General features: G+C 44.0%; 1 protein-coding gene and 1 pseudogene across 1 annotated transcript; both read right to left on the bottom strand.

The window, feature by feature from the left end:
• Positions 1–1,279: 1,279 nt before the first annotated feature.
• On the bottom strand, positions 1,280–9,352 carry LOC123396991 (annotated as a pseudogene).
• Positions 9,353–10,575: 1,223 nt separating this feature from the next.
• Positions 10,576–18,615, bottom strand: LOC123399878 (probable E3 ubiquitin-protein ligase ARI5). Its single transcript, XM_045094262.1, has 15 exons — positions 18,337–18,615; positions 17,104–17,225; positions 16,713–16,815; positions 16,538–16,628; positions 15,789–15,961; positions 15,547–15,648; positions 15,359–15,447; positions 14,372–14,479; positions 14,166–14,259; positions 13,183–13,272; positions 12,306–12,350; positions 11,996–12,067; positions 11,806–11,899; positions 11,588–11,732; positions 10,576–11,090 (listed from the first exon to the last, which is right to left on the bottom strand). Exons 1-15 carry the CDS (start codon positions 18,511–18,513, stop codon positions 10,919–10,921), a joined length of 1,677 nt encoding a protein of 558 aa, XP_044950197.1. The 5' UTR covers positions 18,514–18,615; the 3' UTR covers positions 10,576–10,918.
• Between the last annotated feature and the right edge of the window lie 6,692 nt (positions 18,616–25,307).

The following is a 25,307-nucleotide window of genomic DNA, read 5'->3' as shown; positions in this document are numbered from 1 at the left end:
GGGTCTAATGCAACATACCTTTACAGATGAATGTACAGATGAGTCCTACAAGCTACAGGCTACAGATCGATTCACGATTCTGATGTACTAGTACTACCTTGGTCTGGCCGAGCGGCGATCGATGCGCAGGCGTAGGTACAGATCGATTCTAATGTACTACCTTGGTCTGGGCTTGGGCTTAGTTAGCTAGTTGTGGCCTTTTGGTCTGTACAGGTGTCCCTTTACGAATTTTAGAGATGTCCACGTCCTCCTGAGCTCTATATGTATAAGGTAAGTCAGTTTTTTACCCGGTGTCATGGGCTACCTGCTGGGCTAACGTAGGCCCACCCCTGCCCACATCTACTCGGTTATGGCAAATGTTTCACCAACCACTGCGACGGTAGTTATTTTGTTAAGTTTTTTAGTTACTTTCGAAGGAAGAGCGTCAAATTGTAAAAAAAATGAGAACAGAAAGGAGACTCTCATGTCTTATTCTTATATAGGAGATGAGAAGACTCCAACCTGGGCCGGCGAGAGCAATATTTGTGTTGTCCATCACTCCACCCAGAAGACCTTCTCAAGCATCAAATTGTGAAGCTCACAATATTGCAAACACTTGGCTATGCTTGATCAAAATCGTCATTTGTGGTTTATTCATGTTAATGACCCATCATGTATTCCTATTAACATTAACACTGATCAATAAAGTGTTGACAATACTCAAACGTACTGAATCTGGACGTCCACATGATGGGGTCAAACAACAGCGCGAGAGGAGGGGGAGGGTGTTGCCAAGATGTCAACACTATGGCACTCGAAGCCTCACACTCACGGTATCCTATCATTACCTATGCTCCCCCGCGCGCGCTTGCGTGCGATTTCTTCTGAATCTCGCGCTCGCACGTACACGCATCTCAATTCTCCAGCCTGCCGATGCCCCGATCGGTTGCTCGATGTGCAATGCTAATGAAGAGAACCCGATCCAGAGGAGTGCCACTGAGAACACAAGTGCGCAGGTGCAAATGCAATTGTGTTCTCAGGTCACCCCTTTGGGTTGCTTCCCTTGATTCATTCGGCGACCAATCTGGGCCGTGGTGAGACTTCTCCCGGGTTATTCTATCTCTCTGTTCGTTTCCTTGATTGAGAGTGCAGTGATCGTCGGCAAGGTGCGACCGGCTTCGATCCCAGGTCTGCAAATATTTCATCCTTGAGCAGCTTACACATTTTACAGTGCGGTACGGCATTTCTCTCCCATCCATACCGTGAATCCCTGATCCCACGCTCGATCTGGAAGAGTTTCTTACTTAGCCATGGCCTGCCCATTAGCTTCAACTTCAGCCGCAGCATCCATGGTTTTGTGTTCTTGAGCCAGAGGATCTATGCCGCCGCGCCATCCCTGCATGCCCTTCCGGACGCTCTCGCTGTCGTCGGCGTGGTCGCGGAAGACCTCCACGTTGTTAAATTATGATTCAAATTCTATCATATTGGACTAGACGTAGTACAAACGGTGTGGGCCTTTGCGTTGGTATCGGCGCGTACGAGTACAACTCATTTACTTGTCCTCCAAGGACTCTTATGTATTGCCCCTCATATATACTTCATGTAGTCGCACCTAAAGACGGCCTGTCGTCTCGTGTTTGTAATAATCCTCCTCATAGTGATTGCGCCTTCGTGCGTCCGTGGTTTTCTCCCGCAAGGGTTTCCACGTAAAAATCCGTGTCTCTCGTGTCTCGTTGATCTCGTTTTATCTAACAAGTGGTATCAGAGCTATGGTTTAGTATACGAGATTTGAGACGAGAGCTAGGGTTGTCCGCGTCGCCGCCGCGCCGGGCGATCCGCTGATCCGAGCCAAGTTCGACGCAACCATCCGAAACCACATCGAGAAGCCGAGTTCAGCAGGGATTCAATCGCTGCTAGGCCGCCCTACAAATTGTCGTTGTGTCGTTTTGGCCGAAGCCGTGCGCTGTTCCGCCGAGTACCGAGGCCGCTGCTATTACCAGCGCCGCTGTTCCGCTGTTTTCTACGCTATTGATCGCTGCAGTCCTGAGGAAACATCTGGCTGAAGCCGCTGGTGTTCCGTTGCCGCTGTTCCGCTAAGGAGATCGCTGCTGCTTGGAGTCCGTTACGCTAAGCTGCTGTTTGGACTTTTACTCTTCCAAGTAATCAATTGATCCATCAATCCATCCATCATCACGTGAAGGTCAAGGCTGGCTGCTAGTTTAGTTATTTTTTGTACTTTGTCAACTTCAATTACTACAGCCACTTCCGAAGCTACCAGGTGCTACCGTTCTTTGTTCTTTTGCTCCGCATTTATTAATTCTGTTAAGAATTTTCTACCGGCTTGTACTACTTTGTGTACACAGATTTATCTACTCATGGCTTCCATGAAGTACGATCTTCCGTTGCTGGACCGTGACACAAGGTTTACCCTATGGCAAGTCAATATGCGGGCGTTGTTGGCGCATGCCGACTACGATGATGCACTGGACAGTTTTGGAAAGAATAGAATTGAAGATTGGACTCCTGAGGAGAAACAAAGGGATCGTAAGGCTTTGTCACAAATTCAACTCCACTTGCATGATAATATTTTGCAGGAAGTTTTGAGCGAGAAAACTGCCGCCGCTCTATGGTTAAAGGTGGAAGGAATTTGCATGACAAAAGATCTCACCAGCAAAAGTAAGAATGGCCAGAGGGGCCGGTCGTAATCCAGAGACAAGAAGCAGTCTTGCAGATATTGCAAGAGAGACGGGCATGACATCTCAGAATGTTTCAAGTTGCAGAACAAGGAAAAGAGGAAAGGTACGTATAAACCGAAAGGTAACAAACAAGGTGAAAATTCTGCTAATGTTGCTCGTGATGAAAGTTCCGATGATGCTTTTGTTGTTATTGCTGGATGTGCTGAGACCAATGATGAGTGGGTACTTGACACTGCGTGTACTTTTCATATGTGCCCGCATAGAGATTGGTTTACTACTTTTGATTCTACTACCGCTGCTGGTTCCGTTTTGGGTTTTGATAATTCACCATGCAAGATTGAAGGCATTGGTTCCATTCGAATCAAAATGTTTGATGGCACAATCAGAACTTTGACAGATGTTCGGTGTATTCCGAAGATGAAGAGAAATCTTATCTCTCTGAGTGCCCTTGATGCAAAGGGGTACAAGTATTCAGGTGGAGATAGCGTTTTGAAGGTCACCAAAGGTTCTCTCATTGTGATGAAAGGTGACTTAAGTTCGACCAATGGTCTTTATTACCTTCGAGGTTCTACCGTTTTAGATAACGCTACTCCAGTTATTTCAAAGAATTCTGGTTGTGATGCTTCTAACCTTTGGCATATGCGTCTTGGACATATGAGTGAACTTGGTTTGGCAGATTTAAATAAGAGAGGTCTTCTTAAAGGATACCAAACTGGTAAATTAAAATTTTGTGAGCATTGTATCTTCGGCAAGCACAAGAGGGTGAAGTTCAACACTTCGACTCATACAACTGAAGGTATTCTTGATTATGTGCATTCTGATTTATGGGGACCATCTCGCAAAAGGTCATTAGGTGGTGCTCGTTACATGTTGACTATTATTGATGATTATTCGAGAAAGGTTTGAACTTATTTCTTGAAGCATAAATGGCAAGCTTTCTCAGCTTTTAAGGAGTGGAAGATTATGATTGAGAGACAAACTGAAAAGAAGGTAAAAATACTTCGCACTGATAATGGTATGGAATTCTGTTCTAAGCAATTTGGAAATTATTGCAAGTCTGAAGGCATTGTCAAACACCACACCGTTCCTTATACTCCTCAACAAAACGGTGTTGCTGAGCGTATGAACAGGACCATTATTTCCAGAGCCCGTTGCATGTTGTCCAATGCAGGTTTGCATAGGCGTTTTTGGGCTGAGGCCGCTTCCACTGCTTGTTATCTCATCAACCGTTCACCATCTATTCCTCTTAATAAGAAAACTCCAATTGAGGTATGGTCTGGTTCACCTGCTGATTATTCACAGTTGAGAGTTTTTGGTTGCACTGCTTATGCTTATGTTGATAATGGAAAGTTGGAGCCTAGGGCTGTTAAGTGCATCTTTCTTGGTTACAAATCTGGTGTTAAAGGTTTTAAATTGTGGAATCCTGAAACACAAAAGATTGTTATTAGCAGGAACATTATCTTTAATGAATCTGCTATGTTACATGATGTTGCATCTACTAATGTTCCAATTGAGAGTGAACAGCAGTCTACTGTTCAGCAGCGTACTGTTCAGGTGGAGCATGTTATTGATTCAGGTGATACTTCTGATAAGGAAAATGCTGATGCACATGATGAACCCGTATTTGATGATGAACATGTCACTCCAAATCAGCCTATTGTTCCACCCAGTTGGAATCTCGCACGTGACAGAGTTAGGCGGCGTATTAATGCACCTGAGAGGTTAATTGAGGAGTGCAATATTGTTTCTTTTGCTTTATCTGTTGCAGAAGAAATTGAAGGTAATGCTGAGCCTTCTTCATATTCCGAAGCTATTATTTTTGGTGATAGTAATAAGTGGATGACTGCTATGCATGATGAGATGGAATCACTTGAAAAAAATGGCACTTGGGATTTAGTAAGATTACCTAGAGAGAAGAAACCTATTCGTTGCAAGTGGGTTTTCAAAATAAAGGAAGGTGTTTCTCCTAATGATGAGGCAAGATATAAAGCAAGGTTGGTTGCTAAATGTTATAGCCAAATTCCAGGTATTGACTATAACTAAGTATTTTCTCCTGTTGTAAAGCATAGCTCTATTCGCACTTTACTTAGTATTGTTGCCATGCAAGATTTTGAGCTTGAACAATTGGATGTTAAAACTGCATTCTTACATGGAGAATTAGAAGAGGATATTTATATGGAACAACCTGAAGGTTTTGTTACTCCTGGAAAAGAAAAGCTTGTCTGTAAGTTAAAGAAATATCTTTATGGATTGAAGCAATCCCCTCGACAGTGGTACAAGAGATTTGACACCTTTATGCTCTCTCAAGGTTTCAATCGGTCTAGTTATGATAGTTGTGTTTATTTGAAAACTGACAATGGTTCAGCTATTTATTTACTCCTTTATGTTGATGATATGTTAATTGCTGCAAAGAGCATGTCAGAAATTGATGAACTAAAGAAGCAATTGAGTAATGTATTTGAGATGAAGGATTTGGGTGCAGCAAAGAAAATACTTGGCATGGAAAGATCCAGAGATAGACCGTCTGGAAAATTATATCTCAGTCAGAAGGGATATATTGATAAAGTTCTTCGTCGTTTTAATATGCATAATGCCAAGCCAGTAAGTACTTCGTTAGCTGCACACTTCAAATTATCATCAGCCTTATGTCCTGAGTCAGATGCAGATATTGAGTACATGTCTAGAGTTCCCTGTTCGAGTGCAGTTGGTTCACTTATGTATGCCATGGTTTGTTCTCGTCCGGATTTATCTTATGCACTGAGTGTTGTTAGTAGATACATGGCTAATTCTGGAAAAGAGCATTGGAATGCAGTTCAGTGGATTTTCAGATACCTACGAGGTACTTCTAATGCTTATTTATAGTTTGGGAAAACTGGAGATGGACTTGTTGGTTTTGTTGATTCTGATTTTGCTGGTGATTTGGATAAGAAAAGATCGCTCACAGGTTATGTTTTCACCATTGGTGGTTGTGCTGTGAGTTGGAGAGCAACTTTGCAGTCTATTGTGGCTTGTTCCACTACTGATGCCGAGTATATGGCTATTTCTGAGGCATGCAAAGAAGCTATTTGGTTGAGAGGTTTGTACACTGAGCTTTGTGGAGATTCATCTTGCCCTACCATATTGTCTGACAGTCAAAGTGCTATATATCTTACAAAGAATCCAATGTATCATGAGAGAACAAAACACATTGATGTCAGATTTCATTATGTTCGAGATGTTGTTGCTAAAGGTGATTTGAAGGTATGCAAGATAAGTACTCATGATAATCCAGCTGATATGATGACAAAGTCAGTTCCTACCAATAAGTTTGAGCTTTGCTCAGGCTTAGTTGGTATTTCTCACTAGTCCTTTGGACTTTGACGCACAAGGCGTTTATGCTGATTTGGATGGAGTTATTCATTTTTCTTCGACTACTGGAGGGAATTTGGCTCAAGGTGTAGATTGTTAAATTATGATCCAAATTATACCGTATTGGACTAGACGTAGTACAAACGGTGTGGGCCTTTGCGTTGGTACCGGCGCGTACGAGTACAACTCGTTTACTTGTCTTCCAAGGACTCTCATGTATTGCCCCTCATATATACTCCATGTAGTCGCACCTAAAGACGGCCTGTCGTCTCGTGCTTGTAATACTTCTCCTCATGGTGATTGCGCCTTCGTGCGTCCGTGGTTTTCTGCTGCAAGGATTTCCACGTAAAAATTCGTGTCTCTCGTGTCTCGTTGATCTCGTTTTATCTAACACAGGTCGTCGCTCATGCTCGCCATGCCGGATACCACCAGCTCCTTCTTCCATTCCTCCATCGGCGTCAACTCGCCGTACTTCTCCCCGAACTCGAGCATTTTCTGATCGAGCGGCAAAGGGATGGATGCAATTGGATAAACTCAAACGTAGTCGATCGTTGGAATGGATGCATATGTGATGTGCTTACGTCAATGCCGCCGATGTGGTGGTGGGCGTGTTTCCTCGGCACGCCGGCGGCCTCCCTCGCGCGCAAGTGCTCCTCCAAGCACCGCAGCATCTCCGCCTCCGGCGGCCGGACAGCGCCTGCGCGACCCACCGCGCCTGTGCCTTGAAGAACCACGGCAGCAGGACCTTCCTCGGCACGCCCACGAAGGAGAGCGACGGCGCGAGGGACGGCGGGAACACATGCTCGAACAGCGGCCCGACCACGCAGCCGCCGTCGCCCACGGCGACCGACCCGCCTGTGTCCAGGAACGGGAACGAGTAGCCGTACCCCGTGCAGTAGATCACCGTGTCGGCGACGACGGAGGAGCCGTCCGCGAACGACACGCGCCCGTCCGCGTGCAGCCGGCGTGCTCGCGGGTGGAGGCGCAGCACGTCGCCGTGGTTGGACAGCATCCTCGACACGGCTGGCGTGGGCGCGGCGGCCTCGGAGCTGGCCGCGAGGTGCACCTCCCTGGTGACGCGGCAGAGGTCCAGCGCGATGTCCTTGCCGCTGTCCCCGCAACGTACCACCACCACCGCCTCGCCGCGGAACAGCTCCGGCGTCCTGTACGAGTGGCTGTGTAGCTGGAGACGCCTCCATTCCGCCATGCCCTCGATGCCGCTGGGGAACATCGGACGCGAGTACTGGCCGGTGGCCACCACCACCGCGTCGAACACCTCCTCCACCTCCTATAGATGCTCTTAGATCACTACTTCGGCGTAAGTGTGAATCTATACTGGTTGGACAAGGAGATGAACAAATTGCATCCTTGGTCGCAAAATCAACGAAACTACTCTGGGGCCGACACTCGATGGCTGATTTTCAGACGACGTTTGATCCCACGGCTGTGTGACACTTGCTCCTACCCATACATGGTTGGATACATGGCATCGTCGGCAGGACAATGTCGTTTGTATAGCAGCACTCCAAAAACAAGTAGATAAAAAATTGATTTTACTCAATTTCCTCGATCACCTTCCTGGAGTGTCGTCTTGGGCGAGTTGATGGTATGCACTGGCGTTTTGATGTGGTTCTCCGGCGAGCAGTAACGTCATAATTGGAGATAGCGCCAGGATGATACTTCTGCAATATTAGCTCCCTATGATTGTCCGTAGACCGACCGTGAATGTGTGCTTGCTGGTGGCTCGGTGCAATTGCCATGGTAGGGGAGGGGACAGTGTTCCTCTCCCCTGTGAGCAACAACATAGCGTGGGTGGTTTGGACATGGAACTTAATTATTTGAGCATTGATCTTATCTTAGATTCGGTCGTTTATCAACTTTGTGATATGTTTCTTTGACGTCCTCGTCCTTCAGCAGCTTCATTTTTTTCGTGTATGGACCAGCGAGCTGCGGTTAAGCTTTTCTCCTGGTGATCTTTGCATAGTGGGTTTGCCATGCTGAGAATCTCCCAAGGTGCTCCAGAGTCTCTACCATCTTCCTTGCTCTAGGGTGAGCGACTTCAATTTCCGATGGTCCGCCACCCTTCGATCCAGGGCGAGGGGCGGGGGTCCCTTCGGAATTGAAGAAGGAAGGTTAGATGATGGTGGTCTCCTTTTGGAGTAGACGAGGGCATGTTCATCTTCGTTGGGCGTGATTTCCTCTTGAAGTTCCCCTGTTGTCATTGTTTTGGTGCTTTATTCGTGCCGACTGGATCCATCAACATTTAGCTAGTCTCGTGTAGAACATCCTTGTGCTTTCTGTTGTGGTGCATGCATGTTGCTTTTCTAGCACCTTGTATCTATTGTTTTCAGTTTTATTGTTTTTCTTTTTTGTTGTATGGCTAATGTAATTCTTGGCTGATTGATGGCTTCGTTAATTTAAAGATGGGTTTTGCTTGGGCCATCGTTCTAAACAAAAAATCCTCCTTACCTTTCTCAAGGATTAAAGCTAGACTCACGGGGAGTTCTCTACGGGTTTAATGGACTGGTCGACATGTATGTTTAGGATTGACATAGGGGGAAACAAGGGCCCACCCCGATGAAAGTCGCGGGGGAGGGGGGTTATCTAAAAGGAGTATGTAAAACATCTATAATCCCTCCTTGGGTGTCGTATTATCGCTTCCTCCAGTCAGCCATCCTTCCTACCTCCTTCTCTAGTGAGCTTCAAACCCTTCCATCCCTCCGCCAACAGAGTTTTGGAGAGCCCTTTGCCAGCGAGGTGTCGTCTCGGTGACCCTATATCTATATCGTGCATGCATTGCTCTCGTCCACGTGAGAATCGACTAACACAAGAAAATTCTCAAACAACTGAGAAATAGCTAACACGTCATTGACCTCACCAAATGTTTGTGCACACGTCCGAACATGTCTGTGGACAACGATAGGGGCACACGTCATCTAACCAGAGGCATCAAACGTTTGCTCCCATTTTTTTCTATATGCGAATTACTTAAAACGATCAAATATAAATAGCACAATTTTAAGAAATTAAAAGATAAATATTTCAATGCAATAATAATTTAGATGAAAATGTTATAATCCAGACATAAAGTTTTGAAGAAAAAAAATAGTTCAAGTTTGAATTCATCTTAGTCGTACACATCTTTTAATTGTTCATATGATACACCATCCAAAGATGCTCAACCAGATTATTCTACAGTTTCTCATGAGTTCCTAGATATCAAATTTGATGATGCATTTGGATAAAATCCTCAAATATCGCTGGATTCAACTTTCGAAGATGGATATGATTACCCATATTTCAAAAATTCATACCATGGCGAACTCCATCACTCTCACCCTTCACAATCATGTTGTGTGTGATCAAATAAGTTATCACCACCTCCCACAGTGTCTCTCAATCTCATCGCTTAGCAAGTATGCGAAAAACTACAAAACGTGCTTGCAGCACTCTAAATGCACTTTTGATATCTTTTCTAACATTTCTTGTCTTTGGATAAGGTGACAATTTTTGTTACCGTTGAGGCGTTGATTCTAAGGTGGTCTTGAAGAAAGTCACGCACGAAAAATATATATCATCACGAAGATAATGCCCTATGTTATAGTCATGATCATCAACGATATAGTTGCACTTAGGAGCTTTGCCGCACATAACAATATCAAACAACGAAGATCACTGCAACATATTATCATTGTGATACCTATGCATCACTGGCAGAGCTAGGCAACATCTCTTGGGGCGGCAAACATAAATATGGATGTTTGTGTGTGTGTGTGTGTGAGGGGGGGGGGGGGGGGCAAAAGACTATTTTTCCTAATTCTTCTCTCCCAATAAAAAATCCTTCATAGATTTGACCAAAGTTGGGGGCCATGGCCCCTGCAGCTTTCATATCAAAGAGTATAATGCAACCGTTTTAAAAATTATAGTGGGCCTTTTGCGATGGTCTTGGTATTGTCCTTGTTGAGCATATGGACAGATCTTTCATTTTCAATGCATGCAATCTTGAGATCAGAGCATATCTAAAAACCCTCTTGGTGTCATGAGTCGTGCTGTGTTTGCGGGAGTGAGTTCTCTCAAGTACTCCAGTCCAAACATCTTCACCATTACAGTAGCAAATTTGACCATTCCTTTAAGGCCCTTCACCGCTGCAGTAGCAAATTCGACCATCACTTCAAGGCATATGCTTTCAGACATCCAGAGGTACTCATCCACCAAATCCACAATCATGCCACAGGCAATGCACTTCTGGTAACCAGAGAATGGACTCCTTCGGGACAAAAGTAATCATCATAGACACCAACAAAAATAGGGCTCGAATATGGGGCAAAGCAATCGTCAACCAACCCTGTGCCCAATTTCAATTTAACAATCAGTGTCCCTTTATGGATCCCCTGTACCCCTTTCGAAACAAAGATGGGGGGTGACACCCAATTTCAATTCAACAATCAGTGTCCCTTTATGGATCCCCTGTACCCCTTTCGAAACAAAGATGGGGGGTTGTCACGCAAAAATGCATAGCTGCCACCAAAACAGCGGGTTCTGTCACGCCAAATTCACTCTATACCTCCTTTCATATTTACGACCATATCACAATCCAAAACCGTATCAGTACTGTCGAATTAGACACCATACAAGAAAACAAGAAACGAGTACTCCATATATCCAGCTAAATGGCAGGATTGCATCCTTTGCTACCTGTACAGCGGTTCACATCCATGGCACCAGAATGCCTGGGCCGAACAAGCATCCAGACTCACTATACAAATTCTGGCCAGGGGCCATTGCATTGCCCCTACCCCTATGCCTACCGTTACCCCCGGACCATCGCAGATATCCGCGAAGATGGGTCGGCTAAAGGCGCAGCAGCGCTCGCAGGGCCAGCCACCACCTGAACGTTAAGAGGTTGTTCTCGCCTTCTTATTCCTGCCCGACTTGCCTCTGGCGAATGGTTTCTTCTTGGGGGTGGCACGGGCTTTCCTCTTCGAAGTCGACTGTCCTGTAACACGGACATCCTCCAGCCCTGCTTCCAGTGCTCGAACAAGGTTCTCAAAGTAGTTGCGGGTTACGCTGTAACAAAAAAAGTTTCAGCTTAGTAACTGCTCTTTAAAAAATAGCCTAGTTACCATATTCATTGATACGAGACTCGTGCGGTACAGAATGGTAAGAAAATTTGGGTATTTGGAGGGCACAGTGAGCCTTCACAAGATGTTGGTACAATATGCATCGCATAATGCATACAACTTCAGCGAAATGAGAAACAGGTTATAAATGGAGCAGCAGCATTGACCTAACATCCACTCAAACTGCTATGCAGGCACATAACTCCTACAACATCAATGACACCCATATGGATCATCGCTCGGAATGGTCCAAAAAACATCACCATAGAGCTCAAATTAAGAAGAAAAAGAATGGCCAAAAAGCAACTAAATAAGGGCTTTTGACAGGATAAATATAGAGAGCAAGAAAAGCTAAAATAGCAGAGGTTAGTAACTTGGTCCCCAAAACAAAAATCTGTATGCAACTGCAAATGTCTATAGTGGTTAGAGACATCCCCACAATACCTTGTTAGACCAGCAAGTTTCGCACGAAATTCATTAAAGTCTTGTGATGAAGTAAGAGGTTCAGTTTCAAAAGCTTTAGGTAAAATTGCATGGATCTCCTTCTCCGCACATTTATGTAGGCGCTCCAAACCAGACTCGGCTTCACCTACAAATTTCCCAGATGTATGGCTGTGTCAAGCATGCGATAAACCTTAAGCTGCAAGCTTAAAACCTTCTACCTTGGAGGTACACAAAAAAATCATTCTTGGCTTTATCATCAAGATAATACCCATAAGCATATGTCCATTGCAGCACTTGTCTGCATTCTACGATCTGTCATGGTGAAGGATGATATGGTAGGCGTGTCAGCAAGAGGAAGGCTCTGTTAAAAGTATAGAGACAGTTTATGGGCATTATAAGATATTTAACCTGTGACCAAGCTTCAGGTATGAACTTTAGTTGAGACTCTGGTATTCCAAGAAAGTCACTGAACTTCACAAGCTAGAGTGAGAACAAATAGTCAAGCACAAGTATGATAAATATGGGCAAAAAAAGAAGACTTGAAATGCAGGAACCCGAACTAAAAGGAGTGGCAATCATACGTCCTTTTCAGTAAATTTTGCTATTAGTTGGAGACAATAGCAACAAACTTGTGCACTGACAGACAAATATTGGGTGCATGACACTGTATTTTTAAGAGGAAGGATGGATGCCACAATGTAAGGTATTAAATACTTACTTCACTTTCGAACTTTTGCAGATCTCCTTGTGCCTTCTGCCTCGACTGTCAACAGGCAAGAACCAAAAAGTAAGCACCCAAGGCATCGTATACAGAAAGTCCTGCCCCATAAATCACACAATGCATGCTTTGTACTAGTAGACACACTAATAGAAAATGAAATAAACTGTGGTCACCACAAAGAATATTTGTAAAATCACAAGAAAATTCCTCAGATGAATTTAAAGGACAGGAAATAATTGACTTGGCAAGGACATAAGAGATAGATCTGGTACTTACAAGCAGAGATGTAAAATTAGATCCAGAGATTCTTAATAACATTATTAATGTAATACGGACTTGCTTGGGCCAGTTTTTGAGGAAACTAAAACTATCCTACTAACCAACTTTATGGGGATAATACAAACACACTGGACATATATGCACTTGTTTTAATAATAATAATAATAATAATAATAATAATAATAATAATAATAACTTTCCACGCCTGGACTCCGACCGAAGTCTGAAGTTTTAATCGGTTAGTGCAACATGTCAAGTGGTGAAAAGAGAGTATTGAAACGACATGTGGCATCCATCGCTGACAAAGCTTCAGTTAACAATGAGGATCCCATTTAGTAGTATCTAAGTTAGGCCAAAATAAGAGTGGAGAGGGTCGTAGGAGGTGAAGTGGATAGTTTGTATAGTCAACGGTTGTGTTCAGGTGGTTTCGTAGTGCAGGGTTGAATATTGAATCTTGGCTAGAGTTCAGGGTTGAAAATGTGGACTTGTCTTGTCTACAGTTATACAGGACAATGCGCAAGCATGTCCTAAGAAAAAGGGAAAATGCAGAATTTCAGATAATGAAACGGCTGCAACAGGATCCTGAAGAACATACCTTCTGATTGGATGCCCAGCGCTCATAATAATGCGAGTATCTCACAAGTGAGTTTTTAGCCCGTTCTCTCTCTGCTTCAGCTTCATCATACTAAAAGAAAAACATGAGATAAAATAAACAGGTAAAGTAACAACAAATTGCAGTTGGCAGCAGTTAAGAGTCGAGAAACCACAGAATTGAGTAGCATGCCAGTATTAAGACCGGCCATTTGGATCCTATATCTACTGGATCCCGAAATTTTCAATAACAAAAAAAACATATTTTGAAGTTTCAGAAAATTTTGAAAAAAAAATCCTGCGTGTACTTATTGGTGTGATCTACATACTTGTAAACTTTTGTTACTGGATATTTTCATTTGTGAGGTGCACAAAAAAAATTGTGGAGTATTATAGACCCACATATTTGTGTCTTTTGAGTAGCCCTCAAATAAAGGGTAAAATCACTGTTTTGACATTTTTTGGTAACTTTAGCTCAAAACGAACCTCGCTGGAAACTTTAGCACGATTTGAGCCCTTTTAGAAACGCCGAGCATCATGGCGTCTCTGCTACACTATGCAATGCAGGTGACTTTGGCATTGCTGCCCTTGAGCCAGCAACAGCCACCACTGCAGGGGAGAAAGGCCCCTATGGCGTTGTGCAAAAGATGACACACCAGCCCCTATGGCATTTCATAGTGACCAGCAACACATGTGACTTTGGTGTTCCAAGAAAAGGGTCAGATCGTGTTAAAGTTTCCAGCAAGGTTCGTTTTGTGTTAAAGTTAGCACAAAGGGTCAAAACAGTGATTTTGGCCTCAAATAAGCATATTTCTTTATGAAAATTTACAGGTACATACATAAGTGTGTATCCATACTTGTGGGGGGAATTCAGTCTTTTCTTTAACTTCCAAATGAACTTTTAATTATTATTTTCAAAACGGATCAAACCCAGGAGTGTGATTCTTCCTCGATACAGAGAAGGATAATGCCCAAAAAAGAACATACTATGCCTTTCTTCTTGTCTGCTTCATAACGATTGCAAGCATAATTGCCACCAGTGGTCCTACTTCCATGTTCTGACCAGTCACCTAGACATAACCTGTGATGATGTAAAGAGCATCAGACCAAACATATCTTCATGCAAAATGTCCAATATTCATCAGCAAAATAGAGAGTACACAAACAAATAAGCTCAGGAGATGGGAGTGTACCAGCAAAACTGAAATTTGCAAGGAGGACGGCACGTCATATGCATGCAACCATGATTCTTCTCTATTGGTCGTTTGCATTTAGGGCAGGGCTTTGAATTAGCTATTATCCTACAAAAATATATCACTTCAGAGATAGTATTTGATGTTTCCTTAGGTATGCAGGAATTAAAATGAGTCATTTCACAAACTGTTGTGTCATAGGTCCCGTACTGCAAAACTGCATGTTCTAGTCAACAACGACCATTAAGCGATTAACCAGAGGTTCTAACCAAAACAAAAATAGATGGTCTTTGACAGCTCACATAGCGCTTTGATCCGAGCCATGTCGGAGGAGAGCTTGTCCCTCTCTCTTCCATCAAACGCAAGAGAAGATCAGTATTAAACCTCCACACAGGTCTGTCGTTCCAGTGAGTCCCTTCTCCAAAGCACCACGAGGTCCCCATTAGATCCAGAGCATCCCATGCTCTGGCTTTCTCTAGGCCCATAGTTTGGTGATGGTGTGCGCATAGTCTCTTCGGTCCTTGCTCTCTACTGCTACAAGCTAATACGCTCGAGCATGGTGTTGGCTAGTGCACACCGTGCTGAGCTCGCTGCAGGATACTCCTTTTCCAGTCACCTCTATATGGCAAGGGTGAAGGCGCCACAAGAGCAAACCTATACATACTGGACTAGCAGGACAAAAGTGACTTACTTTAATGCACCACTAGGACTAAGACTTCCATTTTCAAGTACCAGAACCAACACACCTTTTACGCCCAATGCACTTTACTCCACAATGAAACACTAGCAATAACTGAAACATTGTTTATAATGCGTCCCGCCTTCGACGCTTAGGCGGCAAGGCGCCCTGGCAGCGCCTTGCAATTATGCCTGCTTTAGGCGCTTAGGCGTCAGGGCGGTTGGTGCTCGCCTTAGGCCGCCTTACCACCTTATAAACAAAGAACTGAAATATATTATGGAACAAAGAAATTGCGTGCTATAACTAACCAATTCACGTTCTCAGATTCTGCACTGTTCTTTAATATCCACTTTGAGACAGTCTCACAGCTAACTGGTCGATGAGTTTCCTCTGTACACTGCATATATTTGGAGGTAGCATTACAATAATAAGATTTTGGGCTATTATAATAAAACAACCAGATACTGCAAAGATTAAACCAAAATAAGATACCGACATTCCAGCAGAAGCTGAATTTGCACATGCATGAGACATCATAGTTCTCGTCACCAAGAAACTCCAATGCACGAGTACAATCAGGAGCTGGACACCATTTTATCTGGTAATTAAGATGATATCATGAATAAATTTCAGAAACCATGGGATACAGATGACAAAAAATGAACTCTTAAATCCACATCATCCTTAAAACTGGTATCCTGCAAACAAGAGAAGTGCTAGGCTGGTTCAAGGAATTACCTTCCTGTTATCTTCAATGTATGAGCATGATAAAAATTGTTTGTACTTCACCTTCTCCTCAGCTTTAGCAAATCTATTAATGGTTTCTTCAAGAACCATGGCAGTACAAGAAGGCTCAGGGCACCGCAGTGACAAACATCCTGGACCATCATTTATTGAAGCACTAATATACCCTGAAATAGTTACCTTATTTTAGCACTAGAAATTCAATTGTTCACTACGAATAAGGAGAAGGCAAAATACCAGATTTGCCAATTCAATAGTTCCCTGTTTAGTTCTCTTTGGGTAACAAATGTACAACTTCAAGCTTTTGACTCCTGTTATTTATGTTAGGTAAGCTAAGCTATGTCACAATTTGACAATTGCAGCTATGCTTCCCACTACATCAAAATAAATAACATGATTACATACATGCAACATGCTTAGTACGCTGCGCTACATTCGCGTGCCATGCACAAACACGACATCGGTATGGATATTCGAGGTCTTACTTGAGACTTTTCCTAACAGAGATAGGGTACATAGGGATGGGGAAATAGATCCAACATCAGTGAGATTCCTCATCCCTGACCGGCGTTACAAACTTACAACAGCATACTCTGATCAGTGGGCAGATTCTTGTGTTCTCACACGTCTAGAGTCCCCCGTTCTGATCCTTATGCATTTATGTATTGTTTATATTACTAATATTAACCAAGTTGGTTCTGTTGATGAAATAATAACATTGGGAGAGAGAAAGTGAGAGAGACCTTCCCAACATTCATGGCAGTAGAGGTGAACACAACCAGCAGAGCTCAGTGCACTTGTGGAATATCCTTCAAAACATATTCCACAAGTTAGCTGCAACCAAAGGAACCATCAGAGCTAAAACATCTAAAGTCACTGAATTAACCAGATATGACACCAGCTAATAAGAAAAGGTACCTCCTGGCAGTCAGGAAGAACAACCCCATTTGTAGGCAAGCCAACAAAATGACGGACACGTTCTTCATCTGCGAACCACTCGTCACTCAACTTGCTAATATTCCTGAATAAAATTGAGATAGAGAATCTACCTTTTCAGCTCACAAGCATTCCACCTTTGCAACAATTTGAAAGCAGAATCGTATATGCATGTAGCATAGTTTACATAGAAAATTGTTATACATATTATGTCCATTGAATCTAGTAACCTCAGAAATTTTCTCAAGATGAACTTCTCATGTACATTACAACAGAGCGCAGAGCAATAGAATAAACTCAGAATTAAGATCTACTGGAAGATATGACTTCATTTCATATATCTAACCATATATAGTTTGGCAGCGTAACTGACCATTTGTATTGTCGAAGGAGGATGGATGCTGATTCTCTTGGAATTGAAAATATTGAAGATACCCGTCTTATGGCTTCCTCTTGCCGCTCACGTATGTCATTTTCAGATAACACAACATATCTCTGTTTGTAGTGAAAAGGAACACGTGCTTTTTGAGTGACTTTCAGAGCTATAAGATGAAAAGATAACAGAACAGAACAGAAAAGAAACGTGGAGGGGAAAATCCGAAAACTGAGTTATGCCATGCACATCCTTATATAGGATAAACTGGCAAGAAAGCAGAGTTTCATGAAGAAAAAAAGAGTCACCATGCGTGATATTGATCTGCACATCCACAGGTTCCATTTTGTGGAAATATTCAACTCAATATCACAAGAAAGTCCATGGGACTAATCTTGACAATAACACTGCTTGCTTGCAGAACCTGAAAACCTAGCAGCTGACGAACAAAATGTGATCCGACATTGCCATTTAGAAGCATTAAGTGAAGCAAAAGAAGCTATGATTATGTTAGTACTCATTATTTAAGCTCCATGGTAAATCGGTAATGTATGCTTCTTATAGGACACAGAGGGCGATGGCAATTTTGGCAGGTGCCCCGCCAGCGTAGCAACACTGATAACAACGAGCCCGCTATGCTTAACAATTACTCCCTCTGTACCGAAATACTTGTAGCTGGGGAAACTAGTACAAGTTCCCCCAACTACAAGTATTTCGGTACAGAGGGAGTGGCATTTACCAAAAACGGCGAGACCTATACAGACTTGCCCATGGACCACTAGGCTCTGATAATACTGACCACCAGGCGCAGATTGCAAGCATCAATTCCAACAAAATGTTGTTTATAAAAGAACTAGCAGTTGTGCAGTATCTATCTGTGACACCCATTCACCACAATAGAATTCATCTCTCAGCAAAAACCACCACGAAGACACCGCCACTTTCAAGGAGCAGAGAACACTGAAGCCTACTGACGATAAGATGCCGAGCAAGCGCCCATATTCTGCGCCCTTTCGCAGAACCCCAAGAAGGCTACTGCCCCCGCCACCAAATTCGGCGCCAGCACTGCGTGAGCGCCGCGCATCCAGAAAGCCACCGCTCCCAACCCCGAGATTCCACGCAAGAGCACTGTGCGGGCATCGCATTCGCACCCCCAACCCCAGCCCCAGACCCAACCCCACTCACACGGAACTAGCAGATACCACTACCGGCGAGCGGGACGGTCGACGGTACCTTCTCGCGCAGCGAGGCGACCTCATCGTGGACCTCGTAGTCGTCGCCGGCGCAGTCGGATCCCTCCTCCTCCTCCTCGCCGCCGCCGCTGTCCCCGTCGCTGCGGTCGTGGTAGTAGTCCCCGACGACGACGGGGTCGGAGTCGCTCCCTCCCCAGGGCTCGTCGTCGGAGTCCATCGCGGCCGGCGGGGGGCGATCGGAGGGGGGAAAGATTTGGGTTTTGGGGGGGTGGGAAGTGAGGGAGCAGAGGGGACGAGGAATGGACGGAGGGGGGTTGGAGTTGCGTGCTCGGCCCGAGTCAAGCCGACGCCATAAAGCGGTGGGGTTCGCCGTTCGTGCGTGGTTTCCTACGTGGCGTGGGGGGCCGGAGGACTGTTTGGCGAGGTGAACCAGGGCGAGCAATTCGAGGCGGTAAGTTCTGTGATTCCCGTGATGCTATCCGTAATGGGAGTAAGTACTGTGGGTAGTAGTATCAGTGTGTGTTTGTTTTCGGGGATTTTTTTGTGTAGGGACTAAAAAAATTCCTTTTAGTCCCATGTGAAACAAACAGGAGGGACTTTTAAGGACTAAAAGGGGGTAATTGGGCTAAAGGAAAAAGTCCCTATGGGATGGTCTTTTTGTGACTTTTTGGCACTTTTTCCAACAGTGTCCTACTTTTAGCATGTTATTTAATAACTACTACTACATTACTAGGGGTAACATGATCTTTTTGCATGTCATTTAATGATCTCTAGTCCCTCTTTAGTCCATGGAAACAAACGGATAGGGACTAGGGACTTTTTAGTTAGGACTTAAAAAAGTCATGTGACTTCTGAAACAAATAGGGCCTCATGCATGTCAACTAAGCAATTTTGATGAGGTGACATAGAATTAAATAAGAAAAGAGAGGGTTGAGTATCATATTAAATGGTGTGTTACTATGTGTCTTGCATGTCAATAAATGACCTATCCTATGACACTAACATATGATACTACATTAGGCTGGCCATAGTGGGAGTAACTAAGGTAGTATCATGTACTCAGAAACATATGATACTATGCATTACGGATGTGATATCATACACTAGTATTATATGCATGATACTGTATATGATACTACCCATTACAACCAGCCTGAATAATAGAATCTCTTGTTCTCTTCTCTTCATAAAAAATAGAGTTAATACCACAGTTAGTACACTAACTTGTAGGGTGGGACCACATGACATACGTGGTGAGCAATCCAAACAATTCAAAAAGAAATTATAGGAATGGGAACAGATTCATACAAGAATAAAAAATCTCACATAACTAGCCCTCTAACTCGATTGTTGTAACAAAGTTGTACAAATCATTCTGGACACGACAATTGTCATGCCACGTTGGATTTTGACACGCCTGGTCGACATGTTAATTTTACAAAAAGACCTTGCGCTCTTAGTTTTTATGTTGCAAGGTTGAATCCCAATCCCTAGCCCACCCCCTCGTCGTCGCATCGATTCCCCATGCCTCCCTAGCCCACCCCCTCTTTGTCGCAGCCCTCTCCATCGGCAGCACTCTCCGTCGCCCTCTTCGCTAGTCGTCCTTTCCGCCGGTGACATGAAGGGGTTCACATCTTCGTGTGGGAAGCAGCAGACAGGATGCCGTGAGGCACGGACGTCGTCGTCGTCAAGCTAGCCTTGCCCGCACCATGGATGTGACCTCGCCGACGCCGACAAGATGAAGGACCGTGAGCCTTGGGCGAAGTTCACTGGCAAAGGTGCGGTACATGGATGTTGCTTTTTGCAAGGTGAGTGCCCCTTCCCCGCGCTGGCTTGCTTCGGATGGATATGAACTTGGGCTTTCTACAACATGCTAACTTGTGATTTGATGCCAGGGGACTGAAAACCTACCAGAATTTGGTCGGAGTATACCTCTATCCTCTCCTGAATTGCTTTCAATGGCACTGACAATAGTGACCATTGTGGCCACTTACTGAACCCTGCAAGAAGAGTTTGTTGTGATGGATGCGATTATGGTCGTAGATTTCTTGTTTGTCCTCGTGAGGATAGTCAAGCGCACAACTTTTGTTCAAAACGGAATGGCAGAATGTGTTCTGAATGTGTTGTACTGATTGTGTGTCCCCAACTGTTGTTTTTTTGTGTAATGCAGGGTTTTGAAACATGTGCTTATCTGAAGTGGGTGGACAAGGAGTGGCATGGGAGGCCTAGGGAGGTGATTGGCAAGCTTGCTGAAGAGAATTTGGCTCTACAAAAATGTGTGTTTAACAAGGATGCTGAAATTATGAGGATGAAGGAAGAGAGAAAGGCCATGAACATGAAACATAAGAAGGAGATCAAGGCAAGGGCTAGTAGGGAACTTTGCATAGTTTGTTTGTTTTGCAGTTCTGTATGGTGTTGTAGCTCTCATGATAAGGGTCTTGTGTGAGTGTCGTAATCAACCATTTGGCATTATGTTTAGGAGTGAGGATGTGTTATCATTAGCTAAATGTTTGCAATTGCACTGATAATGTTGGATTCATGTGAAATGAAATCATTGGCTACATATGCTATAATGTTAGAACTCTTTATGGTGTTGTATTGTTTGTGAAGTGCTATATGAAATGAAGTCATTAGCATGGAGAGAGGTGGCATATCTAACATGAAGTTAACAGATTAAGAGAGGTAGAAATTCAGACAAGTCACAGATTCACAACTCACACAACTTAACTGAACCTTAACCAACATCACACAAACTCAACCTTAACCAACACTTGATACAACATCACACAAAATGAACCTTAACCAACAAACTCATGAACTGATATTAACACATAACAAGCTTAGTTCGACAATTGTCGTGGAGACACGAAGGGAAGGGGATCCGCTGGCTCTAGATGCGGTGCAATGTTGGTCGGCATCAAACCGGCCAAGCACTCCCACCTCGATCTACCCCGTGGACCTCGAGACTTCGCCTCCTCCCTTGCACAGTTCACGAACTCCATCGGCGGCGCAGTTGGGGAGGACATTGATACGTCTCCAACGCTCATATATTATCACTCTAGTATGCTTTTGGGGTATTTATTTACCATTTTATATTATTTTTAGGACTAACCTATTGACCCAGTGCCCAATGTCAGTTGTTGTTTTCTGCGTGTTTTTCACTTTGCTGGTTTTCCATACCAAACGAGGTCCAATTGCCCTGAAACTTTTTGATGATTTTTTCTAGACCAAAAGAAGACCAACGAGCATCGGAAGAAGGCTCGGGGCCTCACGAGGAGCCCACAAGCTAACAGGGCGCTGCCTGGGGGCGTCCTGATAGCTTGTGCCTCACTCGTGGCCCTCCCGACTCCGTTCTTTGACTTATAAATTCTCATCTATCCTAAAAACACTAGAGGGAGTCCCGGAACACTTTTTGTGCTGCCGCAAGTCTCTGTTCCGATGGGAGACCATCTGAAGCTCCATTTCGACACCTTGCCGGAGGGGGGATCGATCACGGAGGGCCTCTTCTTCAACCTTGTTGCCCTCACGATGATGTGTGAGTAGTTCACCACAGACCTACGGGTCCATAATAAATACTTAGATGGCAATATCGCTCTTTCATCTTCAATACAATGATCATCGCATCTTCGCTTTGATTCATATGATGTAATTCCTTTTGTGCGGTGCGTTTGTTGGGATCCGATGAATTGTGGATTTATGTTAAGGTTATTCATGATAAATATTTGAGTCACCTCTGAATACTTATATGATTCTTACGTGCATGATTATGATAGCGTCGTAATTCTCTTTGATCTATTGAAATAGTTTGGCCAACTAGATCGGTATTTCTTCGATGAGAGGTGTGTGTTGTGGTAGGTTCAACTTGGCGAATTTCTATATCCAAGTGACAGAAGGGGACAAGATGCATCTTTGTGTTGCTGCTACTAAGGATAAAACGATGGGGTTTATTCATATTACTTGAGTTTACTTTGTCTACATCATGTCATCTTACTCCATGCATTACTTCGTTCGTCATGAACTTAATACGTAGAGAGGCAAGCATAGAAGCACTCTTTAAGTGAAGAAATAGTAATAGGTGCACGCAGGAGTCAGCCTATTTGTTTATGGACGTGATTCCTATATACACATGATCATTGCCATGAATATCGCATAACTGTTTGCTTTTGTGTCCATTGCCCAACAGTAATTTGTTTACCCACCGTGTGCTATTTTTCCATGAGAGATGCCATTAGGGAAAGCTATAACCCACGGGTCTATTCACAATATATTGATAAAACCTTCATTACCTCGCTACCATTTACTTGTTTTTTTTATTTTATCTTGCTATCTACAATTATCTACACACATTACTTGCTTGCAAATAACAAGACAAGAGGATTGACAACCCTCTTGCCCGCGTTGGGTGCAAGTTGTTTGTTCTTTTGTGTGCAACCGCTGAAGACGGTTGTGGTTGATATTCCTATTGGTTCGATAAACCTTGGTTTCATAACTGAGGGAAATACTTACCCACTTTGTGTTGTGATAACCCGTTCCTCTTCACGGAAAACCCAACGCAGATCACGAGTATCAGACATCGTGGATCGCTCTTCCTGTGAACTCTTGAAGTAGATTCTTCAAGCCAGATTTTGTAGCTCATGATCCGCTTGGACCCTGCAAACATTAACGTAAGCTTCCCATCGGACACGGGATGTCAAATCCGCATGCATATCCTGCACTGCTTGCCTCCACTCCCTCATGCACATTGACCAACAGAGGGAGTCGTCCCAGATCCGCTCCGCCCTCTCCCGCCAACTTCGTGCCCTTGTAGCTTCTAGGACCTTAGGTGAGGAAGATGCAATGGGCTACAATAGGTGGAAGAATGCCTCGTAGACGTACCAGAGCGGCATCTGCAAGCTGAGAGGAGTGGCATCCAGTGGTTGTGCTCCTGTACTCCAATGAGGCATTGCGGTGGAATGGATAGGAGTGGAGATGCGAGAGGAGTGGCGATGGCGAGAAGAGTGGAGATGGTGAGAAGAGTGCTCCTCTACTTCTTTTAACAAAGGAGGTGCACGGGAAATGAGAAGGGAGGGAATAGAGAAGCGCGGAAACGGTTCAGAGGCGGGAGACGACGCACATCATAGTACATAAAGTCAGTAGCAGGTTTTTGTTCATTATCCTCACATAGCCTACTGGTCGAAGGGACATCCTGAACTTGCGACGGGTTCTCAGATCGACTCCGAGCACCACCATTTTTTCACTTTTTTCTGTCAGCACAAGTTAGTTCAAGAAAGTTCAATTTTGTAGCATGAATATGTTGAAAATATGCCCTAGAGGCAATAATAAATTATTTATTATCATATTTCCTTGTTCATGATAATCATTTATTATCCATGATATAATTGTATTGATTGGAAACTCAAATACATGTGTGGATACATAGACAACAAAGTGTCCCTAGTAAGCCTCTACTAGACTAGCTCATTGATCAAAGATGGTTAAGGTTTCCTAGCCATAGACACGAGTTGTCATTTGATAACGGGATCACATCATTAGGAGAATGATGTGATGGACAAGATCCAAACTATGAAGCATATGATCGTGTTAGTTTATTGCTATTGTTTTCTGCATGTCAAGTATCTATTCCTACGACCATGAGATCATGCAACTCACTGACATTGGAGGAGTACCTTGTGTGTATCAAATGTCGCAACGTAACTGGGTGACTACAAAGATGCTCTACAGGTATCTCCGAGGGTATCTGTTGAGTTGGCATGGATCAAGACTGGGATTTGTTACTCTGTGCGATGGAGAGGTATCTCAGGGCCCACTCGGTAATGCAACATCACAATGAGCTTGCAAGCAATGTGAATAAAGAGTTAGCCACTAGATATTGTATTACATAACGAGTAAAGAGACTTGCCGGTAACGAGATTGAACTAGGTATGGAGATACCAATGATGGAATCTCGGGCGAGTAACATAACGATGAACAAAGGGAACTACGTACGAAATTGACTGGATCCTTAACTTCGAGGTTCGATCGATAAAGATCTTCGTAGAATATGTAGGAACCAATATGGACATCCAGGTGCCACTATTGGTTATTGGCCATGGAGGTGTCTTGGTCATGTCTACATAGTTCTCGAACCCGCAGGGTCTACACACTTATCATTTGGTGACGGTATAAGCATAGTCGAGTTATTATGTTGGTGACTGAAGGTTGTTTGGAGTCCCGGATGAGAACCTAGACGTGACGAGGAACTACAGAATGGTCCGGAGGTTAAGATTGATATATAGGATGAAGGGCATCGGAGTCCGGAATTGTTTCGAGGCATGTCGGGGAATCGACGGAGTATAAAAAGGGGGTTCAGGGGGGGGCGACAAGTGTTGTGGGCCTCATGGACGAAGGAGAGGGGGCACTGCTACGGCAACAAAAGACCTTCCAACGGCGCCAGAAACAATGCTGACGGGAGACTGTTCTTTACTCCTCATCAACGGCACTAGGAATCCTTCTGCTACGGCTACGCCTTTAGGGACTTCCTAGGCAAATATGCAAAGGATTTCCCCGCGGCCTTGGAGCCTTGGGTTGGTGTTCCCTCAAAGCGGAAAGGGTGATGTAGCGCAGCGGTGGTAAGTATTTCCCTCAGTTCTAAGAACCAAGGCGTCGATCCAGTGAAGGAGTATCACAAGTGCCTGCACAAACACAAAGAGCTTGCTCCCAACGCTATGAAGGGGTTGTCAATTCCTTATAGATTGGTTGCCAAGTGAGAACTGAAAGCAACAAAGTAACAAAGCAAAGTAAAAGCGAAAGTGGAAACGATAAGTGTGAATAGACCCGGGGGCCGTAGTATTCACTAGTGGCTTCTCTCAAGAAAGGAAGTAGACGGTGGGTGAACGAATTACTGTCGAGCAATTGATAGAACCGCGCAAATTCGTGACGATATCTATGGCAATGATTATATCTATAGGCATCACGTCCAAAACAAGTAGACCGATACTTTCTGCATCTACTACTATTACATCACACGTCGAC

The sequence above is a fragment of the Hordeum vulgare genome, chromosome 5H, assembly GCF_904849725.1.
Source record: "Hordeum vulgare subsp. vulgare chromosome 5H, MorexV3_pseudomolecules_assembly, whole genome shotgun sequence".
NCBI classification, from domain to species: Eukaryota; Viridiplantae; Streptophyta; class Magnoliopsida; order Poales; family Poaceae; genus Hordeum; species Hordeum vulgare.
The sequence above is the reverse complement of the archived record's forward strand: the minus strand, read 5'-3'. Positions and strand labels throughout refer to the sequence as shown.

Excerpts from the sequence above, each read along its gene's own strand:
- LOC123399878 (XM_045094262.1), bottom strand. The coding sequence starts at position 18,513 with ATGGACTCCGACGACGAGCCCTGGGGAGGGAGCGACTCCGACCCCGTC. Across the intron at positions 13,273-14,165 it reads CAGACAAGAAGAAAGGCATA|TATGATGAAGCTGAAGCAGA; the intron begins GTATGTTCTTTT and ends TTTTTCTTTTAG. Across the intron at positions 12,351-13,182 it reads GCTGGGCATCCAATCAGAAG|TCGAGGCAGAAGGCACAAGG; the intron begins GTATGTTCTTCA and ends GCCTGTTGACAG.